The sequence below is a fragment of the Danaus plexippus genome, chromosome Z, assembly GCF_018135715.1.
Source record: "Danaus plexippus chromosome Z, MEX_DaPlex, whole genome shotgun sequence".
Lineage (NCBI taxonomy): Eukaryota > Metazoa > Arthropoda > Insecta > Lepidoptera > Nymphalidae > Danaus > Danaus plexippus.
In genome coordinates, this window is record NC_083559.1 from 15,182,262 (window position 1) to 15,206,827 (window position 24,566).

At 38.8% G+C, this 24,566-nt stretch overlaps 4 protein-coding genes across 13 annotated transcripts in view; 2 read left to right on the forward strand and 2 right to left on the reverse strand.

Moving 5' to 3' along the window:
• LOC116777685 (homeobox protein cut) overlaps positions 1-6,946 on the forward strand; it is an 85,910-nt gene extending 78,964 nt beyond the window's left edge. For 8 of the 9 annotated variants that reach the window (XM_061526203.1, XM_061526204.1, XM_061526205.1 and 5 more), the window contains 4 exons: positions 3,365-3,561; positions 3,636-3,781; positions 3,888-4,789; positions 4,882-6,946. In XM_061526203.1, coding sequence (XP_061382187.1) covers positions 3,365-3,561; positions 3,636-3,781; positions 3,888-4,789; positions 4,882-6,428 — 2,792 coding nt within the window. In that variant the 3' untranslated portion in view covers positions 6,429-6,946. The remainder of the gene's footprint in view (positions 1-3,364; positions 3,562-3,635; positions 3,782-3,887; positions 4,790-4,881) is intronic. The other variant, XM_032671360.2, reaches the window with a different exon arrangement.
• Positions 6,947-8,673: 1,727 nt separating this feature from the next.
• LOC116778170 (major heat shock 70 kDa protein Ab-like) lies at positions 8,674-10,916 on the reverse strand. Its single transcript, XM_032672088.2, has one exon. The coding sequence runs from the start codon at positions 10,815-10,817 to the stop codon at positions 8,925-8,927; it is 1,893 nt and encodes a 630-aa protein (XP_032527979.1). The 5' UTR covers positions 10,818-10,916; the 3' UTR covers positions 8,674-8,924.
• Positions 10,917-11,154: 238 nt separating this feature from the next.
• On the forward strand, positions 11,155-13,064 carry LOC116778171 (GPN-loop GTPase 3). Its single transcript, XM_032672089.2, has 5 exons — positions 11,155-11,459; positions 11,636-11,832; positions 11,987-12,201; positions 12,339-12,444; positions 12,615-13,064. Exons 1-5 carry the CDS (start codon positions 11,415-11,417, stop codon positions 12,877-12,879), a joined length of 828 nt encoding a protein of 275 aa, XP_032527980.2. The 5' UTR covers positions 11,155-11,414; the 3' UTR covers positions 12,880-13,064.
• A 320-nt stretch (positions 13,065-13,384) lies between these two features.
• Positions 13,385-21,860, reverse strand: LOC116778169 (PHD finger protein 12). Of its 2 annotated transcripts, none has more exons than XM_032672086.2 (14): positions 21,555-21,860; positions 21,282-21,466; positions 20,332-20,475; positions 19,955-20,193; positions 19,690-19,832; positions 19,189-19,263; positions 18,926-19,059; positions 18,509-18,627; positions 18,164-18,351; positions 17,826-18,059; positions 16,864-17,147; positions 16,637-16,781; positions 16,399-16,559; positions 13,385-16,266 (listed from the first exon to the last, which is right to left on the reverse strand). In XM_032672086.2, exons 1-14 carry the CDS (start codon positions 21,600-21,602, stop codon positions 16,089-16,091), a joined length of 2,277 nt encoding a protein of 758 aa, XP_032527977.2. In that variant the 5' UTR covers positions 21,603-21,860; the 3' UTR covers positions 13,385-16,088. The 2 variants fall into 2 exon arrangements, with proteins under 2 accessions (XP_032527977.2, XP_032527975.2); XM_032672084.2 differs by having other exon boundaries at positions 18,143-18,351.
• Between the last annotated feature and the right edge of the window lie 2,706 nt (positions 21,861-24,566).

The window sequence follows — 24,566 nt, forward strand, 5'->3', positions numbered from 1 at the left end:
CAGGCGCTCACAGCGCACGCACCCGCACGGACAAAAGAAATGTATTCCTTACTCTAATAACTCATGGGAAAGTCTAAAAGAAATGCCATTGATGGGAATTCAGTTGCCTTTTGTATTTAATGATCCGTTCGCTTTATAATAAATTGTTTAAAATAATACAACTTCAAATCGGCCTGCCTGCAGATGTCTATCGTGTTGTTAATGTCATTGAAGTATCTATAACATTATCGCGTGTGTAGTATATTTTATACTTGGCACCTAATTCTTAATAGTTCTTTCATACGGACTTTATGTGTCCTATTAACAATGTAAATGCGGTCATTTTTTAGTTCAAAGCGACACTTGCAAACGTCCGTCGCGGTGGACGACTCCGATGCAAATGAGCATCGATTCTAAGCGTGACGTGTATCGCGCCCACCCCTTTCTTTATTCAACTACCCACCTTCATTTACAATCCCGGATACGCATTCCCCATTCGCTATTCGCTGATATATGCCACTACTAAATTATCACTGTATTTTTCTCACTGTCACAGTGACATAATAATTTAGGGCGCCTTAACTTCCAAAGCCTTTGAATATTCATACAATCAATACAACCACTACTGGTATAGTTTTCGCGTGCACGCACGCGATACGCTGTCACATAAACAAATAACTCTAGAATTTTTAGGGCGTTATAACGTACGGCACTCCACTGGTGAGAGTGTCTAACGTGAAACGACCGATATTCTATAGAATTAAAGAGAACAACATTCCAAACGAAGTCTAGACTTTCTATGCTAGCTAGAATATAATATATAAATTAGAAAAACAAAGAAACGCCAGCTGTAGTACCAACATTATAAAAAGTAGATGTTTTCTACAAGAACATATCATTGAGTAAGCAACTTCCGTGACCGGATGGTATTAATTGTGGACTCCTTTTTTGTTTTCAATATCCATCAAAAATGCACATCATAATGACCGCAGCGAGGAACTGATAGCATCATCTTTTATAGTCTAAATGAGATATTCTAGAGGAAACTAATTCGCCGTTAGCAGACACGACACATCGATGCTGTTTTTATGATAGTACACAACAACAAAATGGCGGTGTGGCGACGGGAAACAGAAGAGCGCAATTTTTTAAAAATATTCCTAAGCACGTCTCCGTAATTGTCCTCATGCGTATTCAGAATAACAAAATATCTAACGTAAGATCAAAGGCTGCTATAGACGTGTGTTAAATCTTGTCGACCGGCATCTTTATACAATGAATTTGAAATAAACCACTTAATTGGTTATCACTCGCAGAGACTCGGACGGGACGGACATACAAATGTCACAGCACTCGTCAGATATTGACGTAATTGTTTAATATAAACGTACATACAACGGTATTATATATTTATATATATATATATATAACTTATAGGAGCATTCATTTATTATCTATTCTAAATTGTTTGAATTACATTTGTCTTAACATACAGATCTAAATATAACGAGTCGAGGTCCGTTGAAAAAAACTTAGTTATAAAACATGTAGGTACGTGCATATTTTATCAAAGACACAAAAATTTCTTTCGAAATATCGACCATTCTTTATACATAATTAACAAAAACTACACAATTTATTGCCTGCCGTGGCATTGCTGCGTTTGCTCACATCAGCGTATTCACGGGCCGTAGCCGCTGCGGACGTTAAATTATCAAAAATATTAAAACTGTTAAGTCAATTAGACGAGTATAAAACAGTGAGCCGGGCCGGGCTATAATGTAAAACGAACACGTAAATAGAATTATTATCTAACATTTGATAGTGGAAAAGCGAACATTATGGGCATGTAGATATAATCTGTTCACCATCGTCCGCCATCAGGAATAAACATATTACAATCACGTAACTCATAAGAAGTTAACAGCGAACGGTGATTTCACAAAAAAAAAAAAACAAGTCTATAACAAAAATAGTGTCCATAGAAGGACATATGTCGCTCGCATACTTAAAGAACATACAAGTACAAGTGGAACGTGAGAAAAAATGACAGGCGTTGCGACAGCACAAAACTTGAGTGAATAAAATTGCGAAAAATCTGCATATTATGATCTATGAATCAAATGTAGACTCCGTCGCTGTCTGGCTAGCTACTGGCACGTACAAAGGCGACTATCAAACATACTTACACATACGTAACTTATTAAAATGAGTTGAAATTGTGTGTGCACTTGAATTATTCAATGTGTCCTCACATGCATAACATTGAGTTTTTTCTTAACGTCTGATCCGCGTACACGTTCTATATATTAATATCCTTTTATGTGCAATAAAAATATAAGCGCACTCGAACAAAATAAGTTTACTATCAATTAATGAAGACACATTTTCCGTTGACTCACCGTATCTAAAATAAACAGCCCAACCAGCGGAATCGACGAACATATTGTCGGTTTTAAAATAAAATTTAAGAATGCAATTAAGTCTTTGTGATGTGAAAATTAATACGATACATCTTGAGAGGCTCTGTTCTCGGAGTCGTTAAAGTACCGCAGTGTAAATAACATCACCAAAATGTTTGAAAAGTGTGCCGGCAGATGTCGTACGTCAAACAATGTTTTAGGAAAGAGTGAAAGCGAATTACGGCTCGTTTCCGTCACACGCGCGATATTCCTATACGCCGCCGGAACACATTGCTTCTATACAGACCTCTCGTTGGTCACAGTTCTGAATGGTACAACAATAATTAATTATATTGCCATCGAATCATTGTCATAACATTTTGTCTAGAATCCAGAATTTAAAGAACGTCTAATTATTTAAATGTTCCACAATAATTTGTCACAACTATTTCTGGAATTAATTACTTTGAAAGTCTTTGAAATAGACTTGTGGGCATAAATTAATTGTGAGCCTTATTTAGACTAATGCGGTTCGTATATCACAATCTAAATAGTGGCACATTATTGTAATACAGTAGACGATATGTCGACAGAATGATCAACCTCTGTTTGACGGCGGTTCTCTCGCGTTATAGCACTTGTTTATGGATGCGCGGGCGCCGACAACCGACACGGGATTACTTAGTTAGGCGACAAGACGGCCCCATTCAACGATTATCTTTAATGCACCATCCGTTTCACTTTTGCGCTTTAATTGCTCACCTAATTTCAATGGTACCAAATATAACTCCTTTATTTATTACTTGGCAAGAGCTGCTCGCCACACAATTTAACCGCAATTAAAATTGTGCGGATGATGAAGTTACAATACGCCTACCGAATGCTTACCTAAAATAGAACAAAGAGATAGAAAATGTAGCTTTTAGTTTACCGAGAATAAATAAGAATTGTTTCGAGTATAAATGTGATGTTTTATATTGCAGTTGGAACAAAAGACGGTACAACCGGCCCCGGGTTCGGGAGGTCAGATGGTGACGGCGAGGAACGCCTGGCTCACATGCTCAATGAAGCCTCACATATCATGAAGACACCGACGGGACAAGCCAACAACGATGACTCCAGGAGCAACGAAGACTCCAGCTCACCGAGGACCCAGTGCCCGTCACCGTTTTCTAATAAGGTTAATATTATATAAATCTGTTTTTTTAATTATTTCAAATATACGACGCTTACTAATAAGTCCTCATCGAACAGGATTCGAGTCAAAACAGACGGCTTAAGAAATACGAAAACGATGACATTCCTCAAGAAAAAGTAGTGCGTATATACCAAGAAGAGCTGGCGAAGATAATGACGAGACGCGTGGAAGACATGCGCCATAACAGAGACGGCTTCCCTGGGTAAGAATTACACCGACAGCACTTTATGTTAGGATAGAGAACCGTTCTGTTTTTGAATCAATTTTATTTTTCAATCGAGAGCAGCAAATCTAAAACTAACGTGTAGCATGTTTCCACCATTTTTCAGCAGCGGCATGGCCCCGCACATGGAACGTCCTCCGGAAGACATTAGGATGGCTCTGGAAGCGTATCACAGGGAACTAGCCAAAATACAACCGGGCGGAAACATTCCGACCCTGCACAACTTGCCAGGGATGCCACCCTTCCCCAACCTGCTGGCCCTTCAGCAGCAAGCCATGCAAGCACAAAGCCAGCACATCAACGGCTCCGGGGCAATCCAAGATCTCTCTCTGCCCAAAGAGAAAAATACCAAAATTAATGGAATGACTGATAGTGATAAGGAAAGGTCTATGGACGCTGAAGAGGCCATCAGACACGCGGGAAGCGCTTTCTCGCTAGTTAGACCGAAATTAGAACCGGGACAGCAATCCACCGGCTCCTCGGCATCCAGCCCGCTGGGAAATGCTATTCTACCTCCCGCCATTACGCCGAATGAAGACTTCAGTAACTCGGCCGCAGCGAGTCCATTGCAAAGAATGGCTTCCATAACGAATAGTTTGATATCCCAGCCCCCGAATCCGCCACACCACGCGCCACCGCAGAGATCGATGAAGGCAGTCCTGCCACCGATAACTCAGCAACAGTTCGATTTGTTCAACAATTTGAACACGGAGGAAATCGTGAAGAGAGTCAAAGAGGCTCTCAGCCAGTATTCCATAAGCCAGAGATTGTTCGGCGAATCCGTGCTCGGCCTGTCTCAAGGATCCGTCAGCGATCTGCTAGCGAGACCGAAGCCATGGCACATGTTGACACAAAAGGGAAGAGAGCCGTTCATTCGTATGAAAATGTTCTTGGAGGATGAAAACGCAGTGCACAAATTGGTTGCGTCCCAATACAAAATCGCACCGGAGAAGCTGATGAGAACAGGAAACTATAGCGGAGCACCTTGTAAGTAGACAACGTCGTAACAGTAGAGACTTATTCACTTTGTGTAATTGAACTAGGAACTCAGTTTATAAAAATGCTCGTCTTCTTTACAGCATGTCCGCCAAATATGAACAAGCCGATGCCACCAACACAGAAGATGATCTCAGATGCCACGGTGCTCCTTAGCAAGATGCAGCAGGAACAACTTCTAGGATCTGGACACTTAGGACATTTGGGACAACCGACCCCTCTCCTGTTGACTCCGCCTGGCTTCCCACCACATCACGCCGTGACGCTGCCGCCTCAGCATCACGACAACAACAACAAGGAGAGGAAACCACCACCGCCTCCACAACCCCATCACCAGCCGCCCGTGATGCGAGGCCTTCACCAGCACATGTCACCCAGCGTCTACGAGATGGCAGCTCTGACGCAAGACCTCGACACTCAGACGATCACGACCAAAATAAAGGAAGCGCTCCTCGCCAATAACATCGGACAGAAAATATTCGGCGAGGCCGTGTTGGGACTCTCCCAGGGATCGGTCAGTGAACTTCTATCGAAACCGAAACCCTGGCACATGTTGAGTATCAAAGGACGAGAGCCCTTCATCAGAATGCAGCTCTGGCTCAGCGATGCGCATAATATAGATCGTCTCCAAGCGTTGAAGAATGAGAGACGCGAAGCTAACAAGAGACGGCGATCGAGCGGACCCGGTCAGGATAACTCCTCGGACACCTCATCGAATGATACGTCGGAGTTCTACCACTCCAGCTCGCCTGGACCGATACCCGGCGCGCCGTCCGCCAAGAAGCAGCGCGTGCTGTTCTCGGAGGAACAGAAGGAAGCGCTGAGACTAGCCTTCGCTTTGGATCCCTACCCGAACATGCCGACGATAGAATTCCTCGCTGCCGAGCTGGGCCTGTCAACCAGAACGATCACCAACTGGTTCCACAACCATCGCATGCGGCTAAAGCAACAGGCGCCGCACGGCCTGCCCGCGGAACCTCCAGCACGAGATCAGGCCTCCGCTCCCTTCGATCCCGTACAGTTCCGTCTCCTGCTCAATCAGAGGCTTCTGGAGCTGCAGAAGGAGAGGATGGGCCTGGCGGGGGTTCCTCTGCCGTACCCGCCCTACTTCGCCGCCAACTCCAACTTCGCCGCCCTCATCGGTCGCGGCCTGCTGCCCACCGACGAGCGCGTCAAGGACCCTGCCGCCGGACTCGACCTCTCGATGCCGCTGAAGCGTGACCCTGACGGAGACGACTTCGAGGAGGACGACGTCGAGAGCAACCTCGGCTCCGAGGACTCCCTCGACGATGACTCCAAGACTGAGCCCAAGGCGGCCTCCACCCCCGCTGGTCGGTCCAGCCGCCGCAAGCCCGCGGCGCCGCAGTGGGTCAACCCCGACTGGCAGGACGAGAAGCCGCGCAACCCCGACGAGGTCATCATCAACGGCGTCTGCGTGATGCGCGCCGACGACTACCGTCGCGAGGCCACGGAGACCGTGAGGGTGGAGCCATCCCCCGCCCCCCGCGAGAGCTCCCCCGCCCCCCAGGACACGCCGCGCGCGCCCCGCACCCCCCGTACGCCGTCCCCGGACGTCCTGCCCGAGGACAAGATCAAGACGGAGGCGGAAGACGACCGGTGGGAGTATTAAAGCTTCACTCCGCCGACCTCAGTGCTAGTTCACAACGCGTGTCCGCGGTGCGTGGTCGTGGTCGTGGTCGTGGTCGTGGTCGTGGTCGTGGTCGTGGTCGTGGCCGTGGCCGTGGCCGCGGTCGCGGTCGGTGAACGTTTCGTCGGACGTCAAGACGCCGGTCGTTCGTCTCGCCGTGTTTCCGTTGTTCGATGTAAGGCCAAAGACTCTGTATATAACGTTAGAGCCGCCGTCGGCGTCGTTTGCGATACAAAAGTTTGCATTTCGCTTTAATTTTTTACACACCCGTGGTACCCTGACTCGGTACAAATATCTGACTATAGTATACTTTAAGTTAATTATTAATTTCTTTCGATACGATTTCTGTAAATAATCATACCAAATATGTGTCGAGGCAGCGGACGCGTCGCGGCTGCACAATGTACATATGTATTATGTATGTAGGTAGCGGACGCCGCATCCTATGTGTAGTGTAGGAATGCCTGCGTTAGGGTTTAGGGGGAGGGGAGGGGAGGAGGGGGGAGGAGAGGGGAGAGAGGGGAGAGGTTCAGTTATTGTTAAAATTTGAAGTGCAATCAGATGTAAATTTAAGCTATGGTCTAACTAAACCCCAGTTGAAAGTATTATTATGTTTATAGTAACCGCTGAGGTTAAAAATATTACGATTGGTTTAAACGAGTCTACATTTAAATTATACATTTTTTTTTTTTTTATTATATGTAATGATTATCCTATGTTTTTATTTTATATTATTTTAACGTCCCGGCGACCGGGATCTGTCCACACGCGTGCGTACTCTAGTAACGTTTCTAGAATAAAAGAGCTGTAATGTTTTTTTTTTTTATATATATTTTTAGAAAAGGTACAAAACTAGACGGAAATATGATATTTCTACAATTTAAGCAACTAATGTATTGCTGATGGTTATAGTTTTTATTTTATTTTTTAGCAATAAATTTTGCTTTTAAAATTATTTTCTTCTGTTTTTATTTTTTTTTTTTCATTTTTCTCTTTCGTTCTCCTTGATATCTTTTCTTTTTATAAATAATTAGGTGATAAATGTTGTATATTTAATGGAACCGCACTCCTTGCATCACGATGTACATAGTTATTTATATTATTTGGTGGAAATATTAACGTCACATGAGTGAATAAAGTACTTAGATAAGTAGTACAATATAGGTACAGAGACACAGACATGCCCTGGGACATGCACAGGACGGACGCATCCACAAAGCGACATATTAAAGTTCTAAATTGTTGATTTATTAATATAACTTAGCGTTAGATAATTGTAATGATAAAAAAATATTTGAAAATCTAACTAAACGAACCGTCACCATTAAAACGAAATAATAAAAAATGAACAATGATTGAGAGAACAACGCGATGATTCAGTCTAAGTATTAACCAAACTCCATACATATCGATGTTATATAAAATAAAAATATAAATTATAACTTAAATTCTAAGAATTAGTGTGTAATAGTCAATACTTTAGGCTGTTTGACAGTTTTTTAACAGATTAAATGTTTTAGATTATTGATTATGATTTGGAGAGGTACCTACTTATAGGCTTCTATGGTTTTCTCTGCTTTGTAAAAAATAATAAAAAAAAAATGTTTACAATACTGTTATTATGGGAGCCACTGGCAACACTTCGTCGGGCATCGAAGTGACAAAAGGGGGAGCGCTTCCGCATCCCCGGAAGTGGTATACATACTTAGTGATAAATAAATGAATTAGCTGTTAAATAATTCTTAATATTATAATATGGGAAGGATTTAATTTTTAAAGTAATATCAGTTAGTTCGATGTAATGTTAATTTACATTTTGGTTTCCGATGTTTATCGCTACGTAAGATATTAAAGGTGACATATATTCGGGCTCTTATATACCTGTTATGTTGATATTAGTAAATAATATTGTACATAGGCACCGTAGCTAATTGGTGAAGACATATTACGTATCACCCATATTATATAACATAGGTATAAATGATAGGGTAATCATTAATGTTCATATCATAATATTAACTGTAACAATGCTAACGACGAACATTGTCCTCTTTCTGAACAATTTCTAAAGTTATTAAATTAAAATAAAGAAATTGCTAATCGATGTTTGTTTCATTTACATATGTATTGGATAACCATTTAAAGGTGCGTACGGAGAAGACCTCAAGTTCAAAGCTTTCGCATCAGAAGTAGCTATATATTATAGGACTTAAAATTAAAAAAAATGTTCAGTTTCTGCTGAGAATTTATTAAAATGTAAACGCTATTCAGTAACATTGTCGTTATATCGAACAGTATTATTAAAAGCACCTAATAATCGTAATAAAATAAAGACTAACTATATACGAGGCATTGATAAACATTGAACTATTCCCATACTACCTGAGGACACGCCTGCACCTCTTCGACTAATCTAATTTAACTAACACTGAAGCTAACTAACATCTCGTAATATTCTAAAGGACGGAACGCAGTATTTTAATCCACTTCTTCGATCAGTGGGCCGTCGTTGCTGTTGTTGGAGCCCTGTGGCTTCTTAGTACCCGCACCGTGAATTCTCCTCATCAGAGGCGCACAAACAGCGGATACCTCCTTGATCTTGTCCTCGTATTCCTCTTTCTCAGCCAAAGAATTCTTTTCAAGCCAACGCAGAGTATCGTCGCACATTCTCTTGGCTTTGGAGCTTTCCGCCTCCCCGAGCTTAGACCCCGCTTCGTCAATGGCTTGTTTGATTCCAAATATGTACGTTTCCAGTTTATTCCGAGACGCCACACGTTCTCTCTGCCTTTCGTCTTCGTCTCTGTACTTTTCAGCATCAGCAACCATTCGATCGATATCTGCCTGAGATAAACGTCCTTTGTCATTTTTGATGACTATATTCTTGCTCTTCCCCGTACTGTTTTCTTTGGCTGACACGTTTAATATACCATTAGCGTCCAAATCGAAAGCCACGTCGATTTGTGGGACGTTCCGTGGCGCTGGAGGTATTCCGGTGAGATCAAAGGTTCCTAGAAGATTATTGTCTTTCGTCATAGCCCTTTCACCTTCGTAAACTTGAATTGTCACGGCTGGCTGATTGTCCGCATAAGTCGTGAAGGTTTGCGAATGCTTACACGGTATCTTCGCGTTACGCTCGACTATTTTGGTCATCACCCCACCGGCTGTTTCGATACCCAAAGACAACGGCGTCACATCCACCAACAAAACGTCCTGAATTTTGGAATGACGCTCCCCGCTCAATATAGCAGCTTGAACCGCGGCCCCATAAGCAACGGCTTCGTCCGGGTTAATAGACAAGTTGAGCTTTTTCCCGTTAAAGAAGTTCTGCAACAAGCTTTGTATCTTCGGAATGCGAGTAGAGCCCCCCACCAAAACGATGTCGTTAATGGAATTTTTGTCCAACTTTGCATCTTTCAACGCTTTTTCTACTGGATCCAATGTTACGCGGAACAAATCTGCATTCAGTTCTTCAAAACGCGCTCTGGAAATTCTGGAATAAAAGTCAATGCCCTCAAATAAAGCATCGATTTCAATATTCGCTTCAGTACTGGAAGACAAAGTCCTTTTAGCGCGCTCCGCAGCTGTCCTAAGACGACGCAATGCCTTTGGGTTGGTACGCAAATCCTTTTTGTGCTTTCTTTTAAATTCATCAGCCAAAAAGTTTACCAGACGATTGTCGAAGTCTTCGCCGCCTAGATGTGTGTCTCCTGCTGTAGCTTTTACTTCGAAGAGTGATCCCTCGTCGATGTTAAGTATGGAGACGTCAAATGTACCGCCGCCGAGATCGAAGATTAGAACATTTCTTTCCCCTTTCAGATTTTTATCCAGCCCATAAGCAAGGGCAGCTGCAGTTGGTTCGTTGATGATACGGAGGACATTGAGGCCAGCGATTGCTCCTGCGTCTTTAGTAGCTTGGCGCTGAGAGTCATTGAAGTAAGCTGGGACCGTTATGACAGCATTTTTGACTGATCTTCCCAGATATGCCTCGGCCGTATCTTTCATTTTCGTCAGAACCATGCTACTAATCTCTTCGGGTGCAAAACGTTTGGTCTCGCCCTTATAAGTTACTTGTATCTTCGGTTTACTGCCCTCGTTAATGACTTTGAAAGGCCAGTGTTTGAGATCTTGCTGGATCTTAGGATCATCAAACTTTCTGCCTATGAGACGTTTTGCGTCAAAGATTGTATTAACGGGGTTAAGAGCGACCTGGTTTTTGGCAGCGTCTCCGATGAGGCGTTCGGTGTCCGTAAACGCTACATACGAAGGTGTTGTTCTATTACCTTGATCGTTAGCTATAATATCTACATTACCATGTTGCCATACACCGACGCAAGAATAAGTCGTTCCTAAATCTATTCCGATTGCGCTCATTTCCTTTGGGTTTTGAGAATTTTTATATTATACGAGCAGTGATAATTTATTTGCCGAAATACGTTCGAAACAGTTTGACACGGATGAAGTTACATTTAAAATAAGAACGTCTTTATGGCTGATTTAAAATCTTTACCGCTTTGATTTCTTTGATTTGCCATTCCAATTACTATTTGTAAGCTGTTGACCTAATCTGAAACTAAAAATGTAAAATAAATTAAAAACCTAAATTTAATAGCATTTAATAGCTATTTAAGAATGAGAAATTGTAGACAATGTTATATTACCTATCAAGCTAAGATTAAACAAAAAAAATGTTAAATGTCATGTTTGACATATAAAAGCCGAAAGTGACACACGTGTTTGAGTTTATTATGATCAAGAGTCAAGACTTTATGTGACTAAATCTTATTTTATTGAAGCTCTTAGTTCTTCTCTTCAATTTTAAAGACTTTAAATGTTACCTATAGTATTACATACACTGATTTTGTTAACTTCTTAGGCGTTATAATATATTTAGCATTCCATTAAACAGGACGTAATAATAACTTGTGCCAAAAAATAGAGAATTAAAAAGCCTACAATTTTTTGATAAGCATGCGTTACGCTCAATTAGTTGTGGGTCCAGCGGGCAGTGGAAAGGTAATCGATCATTTTATTAACATTATATATGATGTGTTATAATCAAAAATAAAATTAATCATGCACTATCGTTTACTATGAAACCTTCACGTTTGTAATTTGATAGTGTTCATCTCTCCTATGTTCTAATCATGAAAATCATATCGTCAATTACTAAATAAACATAAATTTTCCAGTCCACATACTGCTCGACCATAGTCAAACATGCTGCAGATACAAAACGGATTATTGAAGTTGTGAACCTCGATCCGGCAGCCGAGCATTTTGACTACGAGCCTCTAGTTGATATCAGGGAACTGATACATCTTGAAGATGCCATGGAAGATGAGGAATTGAAATTTGGTCCTAACGGGGGACTTGTATTCTGCTTGGAGTAAATATTGATTGATTGTTTTATGCAATTCTTTAATTTCAATACTATTAATATAGACATTTATATCACACAATAGAACCAATGTTTCTCAAACCAAGAATTTTACTATAATCAATTTCATTTGTAAAATTAATGTTGGTTACCATCCTTGCAGAACACTTTTGGAAAATCTGGACTGGCTAGAGGAGCAGCTGGGTGATGTGGATGAGGATTATTTGCTGTTTGACTGTCCCGGACAGATAGAACTGTACACACATCTGACGGTAATGAGGAAATTGGTCGATACACTTCAGAAATGGAACTTCCGGATATGTGTGGTCTTCATGATTGACTCACAGTTCATGGTCGACGGTGCAAAGTTTTTGTCAGGTATATCATAAAAATTCAACACTTAGGAGCAAACAAACCATTTTGATAGTATGATAACGAAGAATTTCACCTCGAATTAAAATGTATATTTAACATCTCTCCTTGTTCTATAAATGTAACCGGAGCTTATATTGTAGGTACCATGGCCGCCCTCAGCGTTATGGTAAATTTAGAATTACCTCATGTGAATATTTTAACAAAAATGGATCTGCTGAGCAAATCTGCAAGGAAACAACTTGACAAGTGAGTATGAGATGTATTTTAATAATGGTTGGCTGTTTTAAATATGGCAATATCCGCCCAAAGACTAACATTTGATATGTTTTTTCATTAAAAACAAAATTTACATTTGTTAAACCAATAATAAAGTTAGTCTATCCTATCTTATACTAAACCAATCCACATAATTCCAGTTATTTAGACCCGGACCCTCACATTTTGCTGGCGGATATGAGAAACGCTAAGTCAAAATGGCACGAGAAATATGCAAAACTGACAGAATCTATTGGTGAGGTCATTGAAAACTTCAGTCTAGTGAGGTTCTACCCTCTCAATATTAAGAACGACGAGAGCATAGACGACATTCTCTTGACCATAGACAACATTATACAGTACGGTGAGGATGCTGATGTCAAAATAAGAGACTTTGATGAAGCAGATCCTGACGAAGTCGACTGAAAGAGATTAAAATATAAGTTGTATTGTTCAGTAGAATATTATTATGGTCTAATGTTCAGCATTGTGTAAACTAAGAGCGATAAGAAAATAATATACCACATTGTCTTTCTATTAGAAGAAATGTAGAATAAATGCGACTCTTGCTCTGAAACCATTATATACCTTAAAAAAAAATTTTTTTTTTATTATTTTTATTTACTATTCAAATTTATTCCATGATACAATAATGTTTGATGCCAGAACAAGTATCTAATGTGTCTTAGTACATGTTACCTGGAGCGCTGATACTTGCAATAATTGGTATTGCTTGTGCAGCGAAGACCACCGTTCAAGATGTAACATACTGCATATGTTTCTAAATAAATATTATCAAAATCATTACAAGCACACTATTCTCAACAATACAAATAACCCTTGCATATTAATCTTCGTAAATGATAAAAAATTACAACTATTTACTCTATGACTGAAACGTAATGGAGTTAGGGTTTTAAAATAATAAAAATTGGACATTTGAAAAAACTTTATTTCGTACATTCACACGTGAAGGCAGAGACAATAGTAAAACAATTTTCCAACATCGATCACCCTAAACTTAACATGCCACTTAATGTTGTAAGCAATGAAATATTACTTATAATAATGTTAGCCAATACTTAACCAAGGCTATCGAGAAACATAGATTAGATTTCTTATAATACTTCCGAAGACTTCGCTGTATCGACAAAAACTATTTGTACAAGTTCCAAGGCGGTGTCTCGGATACAACTTAAGAAGAGAACTGAATGGCTGGAACATTTATGTACGACGATAATAAGCAATAACATGTCGACCCAAAAAAAAAACAATCGGACCTTCTTATACCGCTGGAATAATGTTATATGTTCTGAACCATCGGTTTGCTAGAGATCCATAAAAAAAAACACGTCAATGACATTAATTTTCCAACAGGACGTTATATTAGATTCGTTAAATGTACTGACAAGTCGCCGCGCGCCATCTGTCATTTCTCTAAAGCACTTTGTGGAGCATAGTAACATGTTATTGCAAACATTTAAGACGGACGTCCGCCGGAAGTCTTGTATTCGAAGCGGGTTCGCAAAAAAAACCTCAATCATGAGTGATTTTCCTTAAAACACCAGCAGATAACAAGTAACTCGCCATCGTTCAAAGTGACGTGTAAAATATAACGAGGTGAGTGTTTCGAGTCATTTTAAAGTCTCATGTTAGGTGATTTAGGTTTTGTTTTGGTGAGAGACTTTAATACTCTCTCTGAAATGCAAAAGATTGATGTCGCGTATTAATTCAAATAAGTTTTCATATTGGAGAACATTAATTTTTTCGTTTTTTTTTTTTTTTGCCGGAAGATTGACTTAATCGTTTATTGAAAAATAATTGCTACGTTGTTGCTAGTTCAACCACAGCAGGTAGAAACGTTAAATTATATGCTGAGGGAGCTAAAACTTTTTACTTAATATTGAAAAGGGCTAGAACGTTTATAAAGAACGTATTCATACTAAGTCAAATTAGCTTGTTTACTGTTTTACCGAAAGTATATAGTTTTTTTTTTTATCTTACACGTAATTTAAGGCCAAGAAAGTGCAGAACTACAGATTGCAATAAAAAAACATTGTCTCCCTCATTAAAACGAAAACCAAAATTTAAATTTCTAAAAAAAAAACCGTAGAATAAGCTCTACACAAATCTAGCTTTAGGGGAACAAAAACATTTTTAATATTTACCTTATCATAATTTACTATTTCTGTCGATTCGACAACAACGGACAAGACGGCTGGTTGCAGCTTCGCTTAGGGAAGATGACCGAAGGCAAGGAGCAGGAGAGCAAAATAAGGAAATTAATACCAGAACGGCAGTTCTGAAAGCAGTTCCATCAATTTGTGATGATGAACTCGACTTAGCTATCAAACCTTTATCTGGCGAAGATTTATAACGGATTGTTCTACTGATGACGCATCAGAGCAAAAAATCTACGACAGTAACAAGGGATACGTCAGTAAACAAGTGAGCGTCCAAGGGACAGTCATCTAACGTTGACAGGAAAACTAGGAGCTTGGTAGCACAACGATCACACGGCAATGTCCGAGCTATATCGATACTAACACACTTTACCCGAAACCAATTACTGGAGATGTAGCGAACACAGACGATGGAAATGAGAGGAACAAATCGAGATATACAAGAAAATAGACATACAGACCAGAATAAAGACATCAGGTGGGGCGGAGCTGACGACAATCAAGATTATGACACTTACAACGGAATAAATTGGGACTGTCCAAAAAAAATACACTCACAATGACGTCATCACGACGTTCTGTTACCACTTTGACAGTTTTATGTCCTAAAGCTAAAACCAAAGACTTCAAACAAAGTCTTGAAGATTCCAGCTGAGGCTAGAAATTTTTTACATTTTTCTGTTCACGAGGTCTCCACTCCGGGGATGACGCGAACGGTTTTGGTCCTGCCCTAGATTTAAACTTGGAGGAGAATAAAAACGCGAGGGACAAAATAACTAATCGTTTCTGTTTGGAAAGTTTTTGTTTCAATTGAGCTTATTTTGTTATTTTTTGTTTAATCTTCTAACTATATTTTAAATATTTTTTTTTTTGTATCCCCACTTCTTACTTAATTGGGATTTGGGACGCCTTACTATTTTTTAAGTTTCAAAACTCTGATGTTGTATTCTATGAGACAGATACTTAGTTAGAAAACTAATTATTGTAGACTACCATACGTCTAATAGTTAATAAAAAAAAATAACCTGCAAGTTACGTCGCGTTTAAATGAGAGATATCATTTCTTACACACGTACTTCAACATTTTTCAAAATATGATGAATTTTTTTGAACACATTTGAAATTAGGCTCTCATGTGCAAAAAACTATTTAACTATCCCAAGGAGTACAACATTTTGATAGGAATTCAAAAAAAACTACAATGTAGTGGCCATTACATTAATATGAAAATTATTGAAAAACTACCACTTTAACATAAAACCTATTCTATTCTATAAGACACATCAATATCTCAACACGTGTGTATCTCACAATGACATTGAGATCGGGTGACACGCTACTCCTTACTATTAATGTATACTAAGCCTTATATTGAATCATCTCAAAGTCTCCCCCTACTTACAGTAATTGTCACTTTTATAACATATCATATTTTTCTATGGTGAACAGCGCTTAGGAAGTCTTGTGGTCTGTTATACTGAACACGTACATCTGACAGCCAAACTGTATTAGGGCTCCGTGTGGTAACAGTGCCGAACCTTCCCAGGCGCCGCCCTCGCCGGGCGCTGCGCCCTTCCACGAACAGGAGCACCTGCCGCCGGAAGCTGCCTCCGTCAGTGGACCGGAAATGCTAATGTTGATGATAGATAACAAATAGCGGATTACTCAACCGGTCATGCATTTATCAGTGTTCAGTCGTTTCACGTTAGACGTGATTACTATCATATGTTTAATAGTTAATATAATCATGTAATATATATACCGCGGCAGCTTCACCCCCCTCGACCTCACTATATCCCTGAGAGCCTCCGCCCTGTCATCCTCTTCCTGGCCGCGTGTCTGTGACACGTCCGCGGCGTATACAACTCCGTTCACTCGCGTACCCCACTCCGAGTAGTTGATCAGTTCGAAGTGACCGGTTACCTTTAACAAACACCATAGCTATACTTATGTCCTGTCTGTGTGTGTGTGTGGTTGTGTGTATTTGTGTGTGTCCTCACCTCGTCGCTGAATATCCTGGCATGTATCTCGGACACCTTGCAGCACACGGGGTCCAGCCGGAGGTCGCAGGCGCTGTCCACGCCAGCTACCAACGACGAGCCGCGCATGGCGACCGTGGAGCTTAGTGTGGAGTTACCCTCGCCGCTGATCACACACACATACATACACAATAGGTGGCGACCACAACACATGCAACTTATATATATAGCATACAACAATAACTCACTCTAACGACTTCACATGACAGAGAACAGCCCTGACCAGAGAGTTGGCGAGCCGGTCACGGGGTGCGGGTTCGGGGGGCGGGGCGGGTGCGGCGCCAAACACGAGCCGGGCGATCCGGTCCCTGTCCTCCCGGGCCAGAAGGTCGGACGGTAAGGGTACCGTCTTCACCCCCAGCTTAGCCAGCGAGGCTCGGGAGGCGGAGCTGAGAGCGATAGCAGCCCTGCCCACCTGACCAGGGGGGGGCGCGTGCCGCCAACGACCGGAAACAGCCTCGCCAGCAGCTATCTGAGGAACGACAGTTTACAACTTAGAGACTATACGTTAGCAGATAGTGTTTACATTCAATTATAGACATTCCAAAGGCTTGGTTCTGTCAGCTGAGAGTCACAAAAGAAAAATGGCGCCAAGTTATATACACAAAACAAACTTCGGACGAATGATAAAGATGCAGCTCACGAAAAATCAGAAAAAAAAAGAAATGTTATTTCTTTACGGACATAGTTAATATGATTCGACTTGCTTAAAAACTCTAGATAAAAAAGATTAGCAGATACAAAAACCCGTTTTGGGTATAGATAACCAAACAATAAATATCTATGTATGTAATCTTTGTATACTGTGTGGACATAGCCTGATATAGTCACAACCTAATCTGTACTCTGCCTAATAAGATGACGCTGCACATTAATTAATTTTGGTAACTATGGTTTAGTCTATGGTATTAAGGAGGGTGATAAAATTAAGGAAAGTTCGTAAGTTAAACTTATAAAATATTGTCTGACAGCAAAGTCTTTCACAAACTGATTGTACAGCTACTTAAAGTAGTGCAGTGTCGATCTACTAAAATATTGGAAGGAAAAAAACTTTAAACGTCGACTTTTCTATTTTAGTTTAGTACCTAGGCACATAGATGTTGAAATTTAAATTAGTAATCAGACATAAGTTTAGTAGCCAATGTTCTACCTGCTGCAACCTCTGCCAGGCCAGCAGTTTCACCAGCCGGTCATCGATCTGTTCCAGCTGTTCCTCTACGGCGTCCAAAAGTTCCTGCACTCCCTCCTCCTCCTTCAGCTGCAACTTCTCCAGCTTCATTCTCTTATTAGAAGCAATCTCCGAGGAAACCTTGCGCTTCTTCACCGTAATCTTCTCCAGGTCGCAGTCGATGTCGCTGGCGTCCGACGCGTTGTTCCTCTGATTCTGTAACACACGAGCGACATATTAACTTATTTCTATATCAGCCACGAGTTACGACTTCTAGTTCTGGACGAAAATCTGGTTACATTAGATTCTGCAGCCGTCACCTTCTGCCTGTCTTCTATTTCCTTGAGATCTTCGTCGGCGTCCTCGTTAGTGGCGCCCTTCAATTTGGGCGTATCCAGAGGGCATTCACCCCCGCTGTACTGAGGACAGCTCAGGTTCATACATATCTTGTAGGGCGCCTCACCTTCAGAGTCACAGTAGTCGCCGCCAGATTTGAGCTTCCTGATGACTGTCATTTAAGATATTTTCTAAACTATTATTTAAATAAAAAAAATACATTTTTTTTTTTGTTTTTATCCATACTGAAGATGCTCTAAGGAGATAAACTAGATAAAAATTTATATTATAACATATATATATATATATTTAATTTAATCACGTCTAACCGTTAGTGCAGCGAACGTAGTCCCTTCTAGATGGCAGTAGAGGCGGCGGTCGACTGTAGTGAGCTCTCACCATGCTCGGTACAACGACTCTACCTCGACTGGACAACGGCACCTTTATACTGTTGTACATAGCAATAACAATCAATAATATTTAAAATCCATGGAAAAGTGAAAATTACACTGAGGGACAAGAAAAATACACAAACTTGCAAGCAATTAATAAACCACGCTGGTAGAGAAAATACCAACTGGCTTGAATTCACTTCACTTCAGCACAAACTATTAAATAGCAAACACATTTATTACAGTACAAAGCTTTTAAATTGACCACAATATTATTATAGTCGTAACGTTACGTAATGGTCTGTTAGTGTCATAGTTGGACCACTAGTCACAGACTATACCAACACATCTCACCGGAAGGCCGGTCTGTATGTCCTCGCGCGTCGTATGAAGGCGCATTTGATGGCGTCTTGATCCACCGGCTCGTTGAATTTATCCCACAGCGCCGCACGCTCGGTCGCTGATATTGAACTGACCAGTTTCCAATCCTGAGAGGCATTGTAATAAAATATAAGGACATATATATCATTATTTAGCCGGACACATAGAACTGAATCCAGTTAGTACTCTCAGTATATACAGAACACTTGTAGGGACACAAATCTTTATATACTCACTATATACTGCTCAACATGATTGGGACACATCCACCTGCCTGTGGGTAATGATGTCAGCGGTGGCTCGAGACAGTCCTGGAAGATTGTATGATACATAAGTTAATGCAGCCATTCCCAAAGTGCTAAACGGGACGGTAAGATACTCAGGAAAAAATGGGGGCTTTGTTTAGAGACCTGGAGGGTGATTTGTTGTTTCATTTGCTAGGATAAGCTATAGTGGTTTTGTCAGTAAGTGAGAAAGTTGAAGGGCTAAAAAATAATTTATTCTCAAAGTGGGCGGTAGGCGAAATAAGTTTGGGAAACCCTGATGTAGTGTGTATAAACAGTTCTAATGACCTAATAGTCTAATTAACTTATTACCAACATGAAAAATTAAATGAGCAGAAAAAAATCATCAACACAACGAGGAATCGAACCTGCAACATACAGAATACCTCAATAAATCTAAGCTCATGATTGCTTTGATAAAACACAATTATAGTGGTGTGACAAGTATTCTACCTGATGGAATAATAAAGGGCAGTAGTCACACTGCAGCAGTGGCGCCATCTTGCAGGTTCCGCGACAAACGAAACACGAGCGGGCCGGGAGCGGCACACATCCCCACGCGTCCACAGTCACTATACCACTCGAGGATTTACCATCTGTGTGAGAAGGTACATACATGTAGAAAATGCTGGCCACAATCTACATAGACATACAAAACTCATATATAATGTTAGATTTGATGAGAATTGGCAGCTTCTTAGATATAATAACAATGTACCTTTCTCGGTGCCGGGAAAGTTACACGGGATCTTCATCTCCCTGGGCAGCTCAAACTGTTTAGGGTTCATGACCTTGGCCGCTTTGACAAGTATCTCCATCGGTGATAACTCCTTCCCCGGCTCCGGCTCCTTCTCTTTCTCCTTCACTTCTTCATTTTCCTTCTCTTTTTCCTTTTCTTTGTTGTCATCTTTGACTTTCTTCTTATTGAGCGAGTTTGTACGACTGTTACGAAGAGATCTGAAAGATTATTGTTTATGAAAATACATTTAACAAAACAAAGAGTATAAAAAATACCCAATCACTAAATGCATCTTTCTCGCATACATTTTACCATGAAAAATAAATTATTTTATAAATAAATATGTATATATATACCTAGATTTCTTCTCTCCTTCTGTCTTTTCCGTTGGTGACAGCACCCTAATCGAGCGTACAACACCCTGCTTCTCGTCACCGGCCTTACACTCCCGACACAGCCACGACCCAGCAGGGATATCATTTTCCTCGAGCGGCGGATCACTGGAAATACAGAAATTTGTATTTATTTCATGGTTGGGACAAGTAACAGGCACGAGACACTGCAGCATCAAAGATTGAAGCCGCATGTATACAGTATAATGAAAAAGAATTTAAAAGTATTTTAATGTAAATACATAGGAAAAGATTAGTTTTGTTATAAGATTATCTTGAAAACTATAAAAACAACAACAATACATGTTTTGTAGACAAAATGTTCTAAACTTATTGTTTTAATATGATCAATTCAAAATACATATTGATATTTGTGCAACAGTATTAAGAAATTTTATAAAGCGAATCTATAAAAATTTAAAACATTTGCAAAGCAGAGGATTTATATTTATATATATATATATATATATATATATAAATATATTACAGTACATGTACAGTAATGAATTGTCACAATTGTGCGAGTAAAAATAATAAAATAGATTTCGCGAAACAAAAATATTGAAAAAAATTGTGATGGAATAAAATGGCTTTTTCTATTTACATAAGACATGTTTTTAAATGGGGTTTTACGCAGAGGATGTGTCTCAAGTTTATATTTTCATATCCATCAATGATAAATATTTAAAAATGCTTTAAGCAAAACTAGAACTACAATATAAATACATAATGACTTCTGAATATATGCAGACAATAAAAGTAAGGACAGACAAGTCATTCTCCATTACTACAAAGACCATTGAGGTTGTTAAAGGTAAATAAGGTTGTTTTTTTTTTGAAATAATCTTTCAGTAATGAAATATTACTTTGTTTTAAGACTTGTAGCTTTAATATTTAGAGATAATTCAACTCACTAGCAGCCAAGATGGAAGCTAGCCGGGCAACGATCACAACAAATCAAATCGCCACCTTCCCGACACGCGTCGCATGAGTCGTGGTTGTGGCCTTTACCAGGCCGCTTATAATATGGATGCTGAGGTTTTTTAGGTTTCGAAGCATTTAAATCTTCGTCGGGCGGCTTAATTAGTGCTCTTATAAGCTAAAAACGATAAAAAAGAAAAACATGTCATTATTCTTGTCAAACTTTTGTGCTCTCAAGCATTAAAATTAGGTGAAAGACTGTTTACCGGCATAAGTCCGCCGGATGTATCAAGATCATAGCTAACGTTAGACATAGTTTTTTCGGATGCAACAAAATATATATACAATAAAAGTTAGACTAAAGCAAGAAGCATCAAACTTAGATTAATCTTTAATATAATCAATATTCCTGTTTACAGCCACAGGATAACACTTCGAACTGTAATTTCCTTTACATATCAATACATTTTTTATTATATATCGCATTAAAAACATAACATAAAACTTATTTAACTAGAACTACACAGTTCAGAAAATGGCCGCAAACCGCGACATTAAAATCCGTCAACAGCCAAACAAATAAGTAGTGACTTTGACAATTTAATAAGACAAGCCACAATAATAAAATGCACAGATAATAGAAAAGTTTGAATGAGGAGTTAGTCTATATATATCTAACTGCTGTGAATAATATTTACAACGACAGTACACAACAACAACTTGTGTCTCTAAACTATCATACAAATTTTTAAATTTAATTATGAACCTATTTTGTATCGATATACTAAACATATTTGAGGTACTACACTAAACAAAATAAATCAAATCCATATAGATATATCTCAGCAAGTGAATCTCAGTTTGGTCTTTTAACCAGTTTAATACCAAAATTCATGTTTATAATTGAAGTTGCTCACTATTTTCGGGTTGGCTCATTAAAATAGATATACATGATAATGTTGCAAGAACTGAAAATTGTTAAAAAATTTAGGTGTCAGTATATCTACTGAAAGTCACGGGGAACCTAGCAGCCTGATCGATCCATGGCGTTTAAATTCCACATTATCCAAGGCCGAACTAAAATCAGATACTTATAACACAGAAGATTATTATTTAACATTAAAAGTTTTGGTCACAGCTTTTCCTTATTTAACGTAAAACAATTAATTCAATGGATTATCTGGAATAAGATTTTGGCTTGAGATCCTATTTTAACATCTTGTAAGACTTCTCCAACAATCTCGGCGAGTGTTTCATACAAAGACGAATAGAACCAAAAGTTAGAAAAATACTTCGTTTTATTCTCCGAATTTACTAACTGAAACGACAAAATCCGTTTCATCAATTTATTTATTTACGGATTTAAAGCGGATAAAAAAAATTCTTAAGTAAAGGACAGGAAAAAACGCCGCTCGTTTAAATAATAATAGTATTGCTTATACTTTTTGAATATTAGGTACTTAAGATTATAATATCAAACATTTGCGAAAACAAAATATATATATAGCAACTAATTCTAATATGTTAGAAATTTGATTCCTTACGCTAAAAAACGAAATTATTAAAGATATCATGCTGTACCTTACCATTTCACTGGAAGTAATCCTTTGACTTTGAGTATTTGGAACTTAATTTTATAAACAGTTGTGCATAGCTAAATCTAAAACTACGAGAAATAGCGAAAAAACTTCGAAAAAAAATTAGCTGACTTTTTGTTTGAAAACTATAATGATATACGACAACTACAACAATTTATAATAGAATTTCTTCGCAATATATTTTGTAAGAATCTTTTTATCTCACGATCTTGAATCTGTTTTCTTCATCAGTATTAATTATCGCGTTAAACTTTTATTTATCCCACACAGAACATTCATCGAAATTCGTGTCAAAACATGGATTGAGTTTGTGCATATTTTTATAAGCCTTCAAGAAATTTATCCGAAGACTGTTGTCCACAACACAAATCCAAGGTAAGCATTATTGCTTAATAAATATTTTCTAAATATATTATATTATCTTATCACTATGAATATTCATTAATTTTTCAATAATATAAAATACAAGTTTTAATTTTCGACATCGGTCTCATATTGCTTTGTTTAAACTTCGATTTATTTACAAAAGATGCACAATAATAATATGAATTTTAAAAAGGCACAGAACAGAATGAGGTATCGAAAAGAAAGATATGGAAAATTACATTTTCCTTTTGTGCAAAATTAATTAACACGAGTTCCCGAGTACGTATTTAGCTTATTAATATAAAAAATCGAGTTGACTTATCGCAGTTCTGCATATTTTTTAATTACTTCATGTGTGTATTGTGTATGCTAAGAAATCAAATGCACAAGAATGAAATCTCACTATAAACCAATTTGTTGACGATTTTGAGTGACAGACAAATTGCATCGTCCCAGGTATTAAATGAGATTCATAGTACGATTTAATTTTTCATCAAGGTAGGTTTTCTGATACCGATTCTACTAACCCTTTGAATGCGGGAGTATGATCTCCCTCCGTCCATCTAGGTCCTGATGATTCTAATGGAAGCGAGTTTTCAGCTACGATTGGCCAAATTACGTCCTTGGCGATCGGTAATTCTTTCACGGTAGACGTATATTACGTCTCATCACATTCTGCCTCCAGACGCGCAGTCTCCGAAACTTTTATTGACCAGATGTCAAAGGCGATGTTACCACAGAACAAAATCAATTTTACTTAAAACGAAGGAGGTAGTTATGTTTTTGTGAGAATAAAATTTAAATATTTCTTTAGGTTCTATATATTAATATAAATGTGTATTAAAATTAACGTTTAAATAAAAAATATTTTATTTAAAAAGCCTCGTTTTGGGCGGGTATGACAAATATATATTTTTATGGATTGATACCACTTTTAAAAAAGAATTATTTTTCGCTGTTTAAACATTGGTATTCTAATGGAATTAAAATAAGGAACCTGATGAAACGTTTGATCAATATTTATATTTAGTACAAGGACGACAGCACCTTTATGTATTTATATATGTCGGCTCTGTAAGAATTTTACAATAATTTGATTACAATACTTTAAAACAGTTCTAAATATTTTTTTATAAACTTGACGGAATGAGCTTAGGCCGACTTCTCACTATCCATTACCTACAAAATTACGCATAAAGTTAGTAATTCGTTATTTTAATACAATATATGACCACTAATACTTATAACGTACTATTATTCGCATTAGCTTCGGATGGGTTTATATGTAAAATAGATTTTTTATATTATAATAAA